Source organism: Myotis davidii, unplaced genomic scaffold (assembly GCF_000327345.1).
Source record: "Myotis davidii unplaced genomic scaffold, ASM32734v1 scaffold2314, whole genome shotgun sequence".
NCBI lineage: Eukaryota > Metazoa > Chordata > Mammalia > Chiroptera > Vespertilionidae > Myotis > Myotis davidii.
In genome coordinates, this window is record NW_006285722.1 from 103,233 (window position 1) to 110,323 (window position 7,091).

A 7,091-nucleotide genomic window follows, 5' to 3' on the forward strand; every position below is an offset into this window, starting at 1 on the left:
CGCGGCAGCCGGTGATCTAGCCCCGGAGACCATCTCCGGCGCGGTGCCAAGCAGCGGGGAGGGGAGCACGGAGGGGCAACCTCTTGGGGACTAACTCATGAAGAACAAGGGTGCCAAGCAGAAGCTGAAACGAAAGGGAGCCACCGGCGCCTTTGGCTGCGACCTGACGGAGTATCTGGAAAGCTCAGGACAAGATGGTAACGTGCCTTCGCCTTTTTTTCCCTCCTTCTTTTTGTTTGAGGGAGAGATGGACTCTCCTGGGGTGTGTTCGATTCAATTCACAAGTTAATGTATTCCAGGCCTGCGTGCTCATTTTACTTTTTTTTTTTTTAAGAACAATATGATTCTTAAGGTGCACAGCGCTGCCACCCCATCGCGCAGAGGTAGTGTCAGCCTCACAGAAGCCGTTACTGGGCGGTGCTGCCCCGGCTTCACCGGGTACTTCTGGGGGGTAGGGCTGGGAACTCCAGAGACCTTGATCTCAAACTTTGGATACGGGAGAGGAGGGATGCGGGCTGGGCGTGTGGGGTGGGGATCAGTTACGACCACAGTTATGACCACCTTGGGTGTACCTCCCGGGCTCTCCAATTTCATCGCTCACATCTTTTTTTATTAATGTGCTGGAAGGCAAGGGGGTGCGGTGGATCCTGGCTGGGGGAGTGGTTGCACAAACATTTTCTGAATTTCTGAACTGATGCCAAATACATAGTACCTCCCTCCCTCTCCTTCCCAGCCCCCCAGCCCCTTTACCTCCTCTTGGCTTTCGGATCAGCATTTGGTGTGTCAGACAAGAAGAGTGTTGTAAAAAGGTCAGAGGACCTCGATTTTAAAATAGCTTAGGGCATGTCAAAGAAAAGGAGAGGGTCTCTGTTTTTCAAGGTCAGATTGCAGGGGGAAAAAGTAGAGGGAATCCTGCAGAGTAGAGACAATTTAAACATTTGGCAGGGGAGGGGGGAAGAAAATAATATAAACTACAACACCAGCATTTGAGATTAGAAGTTTTTAATCATAGAAAAGTTGGGGAAATTGAGCATTAAATGACTCCTTTTGTAAGGTTGACTGGCCCAGCGTTTACCCGTGATAAAAAGGCCTTTTCTTCAGAAACTTCAGGGAGAGAGGAAACCGTCCACTCTATGGGCTGTGTGCTTACACATAGATACAACAAAAGGGGCAACTGAAGGGCTGCTTAACTGTGTGGAATTCTGCCTCCAGGAAAATAATCTCAAAGAATGATGTGATTAGCTCATATCAGATGTGCAGATCAAAAACAGTGCAAGGTTTTTGTTTCAATTCCGGTGTTTTAGAGACGGAGCAGCACCTAGTAATTTGCAGTGGTGTGATATTCCAGCGGTATTCTCGAGTTCAGAGCCTGCTATGTCATTAGGACAAATCGCTCAGTATTTTAGAGCTGGGGCACCATAAGTTTCAAAACTGCCTCTTTTGAAAGTGAGGCATAACTGAGTCCATTCGTGTCATCCGTCCCAACAATCTGGAGAGGTACATTTGAAATCCCATGGCTGGGACTGAGGGTTTTTTGAAGGTGTGAGCGCTCAAGTATACATCTTAACCACTGCCCTCAGGAATTCAGAATGAATGTTCCCTCCACCCGATTTCGCAGGGGCCTTCTGGTTACTATCCGGGTACACTACCAATGCTCCTGAGATGCCATCTTCCATGACATGGTGTTATTTGGGGCCCTCCCTGCAAAGCTGGGGGAATTGCATGGGGGTGCTTGGCAGTCCTGCCTCCAGGAGCCCCAGGGTTCTGTGAAGATACCTCAGAAGCCCCCTTAGGCAGTTTTTCTTTCAGTTGCTTTACATTTTGGAGTTCCATGTATGTTTCATTTGGGGGGAAAGGACAGGGTTACTGTTTAAAGAAAAAAAAATGTGAAAACCAATCCCCAGTGTTCCCTGCTCTAGGAAGGAGGGAGGAAGCCCAGGGGGGTAAACTGGCTTACCTAAGGTCACACAGTTAGTCATGAAGAACGCAGAGGGTCCTGGCCTAGCAGGCGCATCTCCTCTCCCTGGCTTCCATGTCTAGGCCAACAGTCTCCTCTAATGGCCCCCCAAACTCCCAAATTGCAAACAGACAGCCCAGCCACAGGATCAGCAAACTTTCAAGACTGACTGACATGCCTGAGTAGAGTTCAGCTTTGAAATGAAAGGAAAGTGACCTACTTAATGATCCACGCACCATTACTGTGCCACCTGGGAATTGGGCACACATAATACATTGCTTATATAAATGTTTTTTTTAAATTGGTATATAAATGAAAGTAATGAGGATTTCTGTTTTCCCACATCTAAAACTAATTAGGTAGTTGTCTCTTATTTTTGTTATAGTGTAGAATCAAAGTCAGTGCCAATGTTTTCTCTAAAACAGTGTATCCTCCTTGTGGGTTTTCTGAAACATGTATTACCTAACAGACAATGAAGTCCACGGCCTGGACTCTGCCTGCAGGGAGGAAAAGCTGACTGACATACCTAAGTAGAGTTCAGCTCTGAACTGACACTGTCCGTGACCTTAGAGGCTTAGACGTTCAGCCCAGAATCCTGAGGGCGACAAGTCACTGTGCTGACTAGGAGCCCGAAGGCTGGGGAGGACCTCCGAAAACTGACATCATGGTTACTTCACCTTTGAGGGCAAGGGTCGAGGATGGACCTGGGTAGTGACAGAGAACAATGGATTTGGGTCTAGGTGTCTAAGCCAGAAGGAAAGAACAGAGATGTAGGGAACCCAAGGGAGCCCCTGTGCTTGCAACGGGGAGGGGAAGCCCCGAATTGGGGTGGAGGACAAATCTGGTGACAGTTAGCTGTGCTCAGGCCATCTGAACGTGGGGAAGCGATACTCCTGAGTCTGAGCGCAGAGGATGAATGTCATCTACTTCCGTAACTTGCTGTGGCTCAGCCCTGCTACCTTCAGTTGCACAAATCTGACAGGGCAGGGTGTGTGGGTGACAAATAGGTGTTCAGCTTACAGAGGAAGTTGCTCAGGGCCAGTTGTCATCCTTAATCGTTAGGAAGCTGATGAAAAACAGGAACCCTTTTCCTTAGAAAAACACACAGGCTCAAATTGTGTCTACGGTTTCTGTGGGCATTCACACAGATGCCAAGTTCAGACCCTGTGGGTCGTCCCTAGCTGTACACAGGGGCCTGGTGTGAAGGACAATGTCCCCCTTTTGCATTTGAACCACTTTTCTCCGCCTGGTGAGAACACCCAAGAATGGCATGAGGTTGCTCCTGGGCAACTTGGCAGGAGCCTCTCTCACTTCCCCTCCAGCACAGTGGCTGCTGCCCCAACCCCCAGCTCTCCCCTGGGAACCAGATAACTTTCTCTTCCTGTCTGGAATAGAGGGAGAAGATCATCCCTTCCTCACCGCTAATGCTGAAAATAGTCCTTTTCTCTTTCTTCGTTTTTGACCACTGAATACGAAGGCCCTTGCTTGCAGCTATGTAATGAAAACCACATCATTTTGTCGCCTGTGGTTGGGAGGCTGTGGGTGAAGTCCTGTGAGGGCCAGAGTACGTTGGTCCGCCTGTCCGCAAGCATTTCCTACCTCTCCCCTCTGCCCCCAGTGTGCTGGGTCCTCTTGCAGTGCTGGGAGATGTCAAGGGACCCCTGAGAGAGCATTGTCAGGCAAGTGCTCTGCCTCCATGCTGGCCCACCCTTGCAAACAATCTGTGTCATTTTACTCAGATCCTGGTACAAAGTGATACTGCTCTGATCCAGGGTTCACCATGATGGTGGCAGAGGAGAATCATGTGGAGAGCCTAAAAAAAAAAGTTAACACCCAGGCCCCCTCTCAGACCAATTAAATTGAAATCTCTTGGTGCCCGGCCATGGGTATGATTTTAAAAGCTAGGTATTCTGAAATTCGGGTAGAGTTAAGGACCACAGCAAGTGCAGGGGTTTACGGCCATTTCCCCCTAGGAAAGTAGCTTAGGCCGTTCAAAGTGCACCCTCTGAATGTTTGGTAAGAGCTGTGAGCCCTTTTATTCCTGAAGATGTTTTTCTAGTTGTTATCAAATTGAAAAAGAGAGAAAAGAAAAAAATATATATATTTGATTTGAGGGATGAAAAAAGGTTCAGAATAAATTCATAAAAGCCCATTATAAGTATAATTTTACATTCGATGAGAGTAAAATAGCCCCATTATTTCAGAGATCAAGGATAAGGCAATGAGTACTTTTAGGTGTAGCTGTTCTATTTTCCAAGGCTAACTAGTTCTCTCACTTTTTTTATTCATTTACTTAACAAATACATAGTAAGGCATTAAGGCACTGTGCTAGGTCCTGTGGGAGAGGAAGAATCGTGTACTCCAGACTCCAATCTACAGCCTAAGGGATGGGAACAAACTTGCAGAAACCAATTAAGCTTTGAAATTGGCTGTCATGACGAAGGAGAAGAATGTGAAAGCTTTTATCCACATTAAATAGACGAGATACCCAAACATAAACAGGAGCAAAGTCTTAGCAAGGAAGGTAAATATTTTTTCTGTTCAAGATAAGATTAAACAAATGCAGAACCAGGGCTGGGTAGTCTCTCTGGCTTCGTTGTTTCCCTCCTAGAATCTTGCCTGGCACATCATTATCACACCTTCCCTAGCTAACTCTTCATCCTTGAGTCTCAGCTGCTTTGGGAAACCTTCCCTGATCCTCCCAAGTCAGGTGTCCCCACTGGGTGCTCCCATTAGAAGTTCCAGAACTTCACCACCTGTGATAGAATCCCCACATTGCCTGTCCCCAGCTGAGTGACCTGGGAGCAAGTTATTTACACCCTCTGGGCCTCAGTGTCCCCATTTCTGAAATAGGGATAGGAGGTCTGATGTGAGGATAAATGAGTTCATATGGGCAAAGCACTTAGCAGAGGGCATGCATGTAATAAGCTACAAATGTAGCTGTTTTTATCCTAACACCCTGGGCTTGCCCTAGCATAACCACTTACCATCCATGACTGACTGAATGAGGGCTCCAAAGAAATGAGTAAACGATGTGGTCGTATGGGTTGGTCAGTCACCAAGAAGAAGCTGATTGACTGCCCCTCTGAGTAGAGAAGCCAGTTCATGCAGGGCTTTCCCAGGACTACTGTGAGGAGGAGACCACCAGTGTATAATAGTGGAAGAGAAATATGTCAACCTGAAACTAAAGATCTGAGAAAGATACCCAGCCACTCCTGGACCCACAGGGAACTGAAAGAGAAGATAAGGCCTGGAGGTGGAGTTTGTGAAGACAGAACAGCAACCTCGTGGGCTTGAGTGTAGAGGGGCATCCCCAAATCTGGGCTCCCAGAGTGAAACAGGAAGAACCAGAAGAGGAGGATTAAGACTTTAAACCCAGAGCAAACTAAAGCCGAACTGTAACGTACTCTATATAGTCTGGATGTGACAAACAACCCATACAGAATAGAAACAGCTACTTCCGCCCACCCACATCCCTCCCTCTTGCCCACTCTCCAGACCTCTGCCAAGAGCCCCTTGACCACAGGCATAGCCTCCCACTTCCCCCCACCCCCACCCCCACCCACCAGGCTGGCAGCTACCCAAATGCCTTCCAGCCTCGGGATGTTGGGGCTGCTGAGGAAGCCCACTCTCCTGTGGCCCCAGACCTGCCCTAGAGCCAAGTAGACACTCTGCTGGGGCCGGAGGGAGCTGGAGGCCTGGCCTGACGCTGGTGCAGAGCAACATTGAAACTAGGGGCACATTTTCCCAAAGATGGTGCTGTAAGTGGTGGATAAGGTCCCCAGTGCCACTAGCGCTATAGTTTCCATGCATTCTTTCTATTGCCCCCTATTCCATTGGACACCTGTGGGCTAGTCTGGAAACCTGTTCTGTGGGAGTAGGGAGCAGGGAAGAGCACATTCTGAGTTTGGGAGCTGATTGACCAAGGCAGTTCTGAAGTACTGGCTGAGAACTGTTTGTCCCAGGGACTCACCTCACTGCAGCGTCTCCTGGGATTTTGTAGCAGTGGGTGGAAAGGGGGGGCAGGGTTGAAAGATCTAGGACTTACTCTGGGGATAACAAGAGCCCCCTATTCCTTTTCTATTAGAGATTGTAGCTAACTATTTTTGGAACAAGGTAGTGATAAACCCTCTGGTTGGGGCTACCTGGTGCTCACTCCCTCCAGTACAGATCGATCAAGCTGAGCTGCCTATCAGCCTGGCCTCTGGGTACAGGACTCCACTTCCCTCTGATGGTTTCTTCACATGGGCCCTGAGGCCCGGAAACATGGAACTACTTGCTTTTTGTGTTTGGGGTTTTGTTTTGTTTTTTCTTTGTTTTATTTTTCACTCATTGCTTCCCATGTATTTAAGCCAATGTGGCAATTTCCTACTTATTCCCACCCTTCAAATTAATTTTCTTTTTGCTAATGGGTGCATGGCCCACCCACTCAATTTTCTGAGCTATTTCTCTCCCAGCCCCGACACAAATGCCACACTTGAGTTTTATGGGTCTTGGTTTTCCTACCTCAAAGGGCTGATCTCAGGCCTTAGTGAGGTGGGACCACAGCCTGATAGGACGCCAGGAGTCCACACAGCACCCGTGTCCCTCTCATCTTCTCCCAGGATGCAATTTTAGCTGAGGCTTAAAATTGAGACCCAAAACTGAAGGCTGAGTCCCAAATCAGACCTGCTTGTTATTTTTGTGAGAGTTACTGTCTGCAGTAATTGCTTACTATGTGCCACTTTATACACAAACGTAGTATTTTGAACATTGTAAAATCGGGCTATTTATCACCATTTTACAGAGGAGAAAACTCAGCTGGAAGAGGTTAAATCCCTGGCCAAGATTACAGAGATAGAGAAGACAGAATTTAAGTCCACATCTGTCTGACTCCCAAGGCCATGGTCTTAGGCATGAGCACAATCTCCCAGAATAGCATATTTCATAATTTGGCATTTACAGTTTTGTAGAGAGAGAAAAAACACCTGCAAAAATAGCTTTTTCTCCCTTTGCTTTGTTCTTCCACCAGCCTAAGTCATTAAGAGTAATAGTGACAACTCACATTTGGATAGCAAATGCAAGGTGCTTTTCATACACGCACACCCATTCTCAACCTACCCTCCCCACCTGTCCCTCCCAGGCCCCTCCCTGC

At 47.8% G+C, this 7,091-nt stretch overlaps 1 protein-coding gene across 1 annotated transcript in view; it reads left to right on the forward strand.

The window, feature by feature from the left end:
• The first annotated feature begins 6 nt into the window (after nt 1-6).
• The window catches only part of ARHGAP31 (Rho GTPase activating protein 31), a 95,755-nt gene continuing 88,670 nt past the window's right edge, over nt 7-7,091 (forward strand). Inside the window, exon 1 of the mRNA XM_006756430.2 lies at nt 7-197. Coding sequence (XP_006756493.1) covers nt 98-197 — 100 coding nt within the window. The 5' untranslated portion in view covers nt 7-97. The remainder of the gene's footprint in view (nt 198-7,091) is intronic.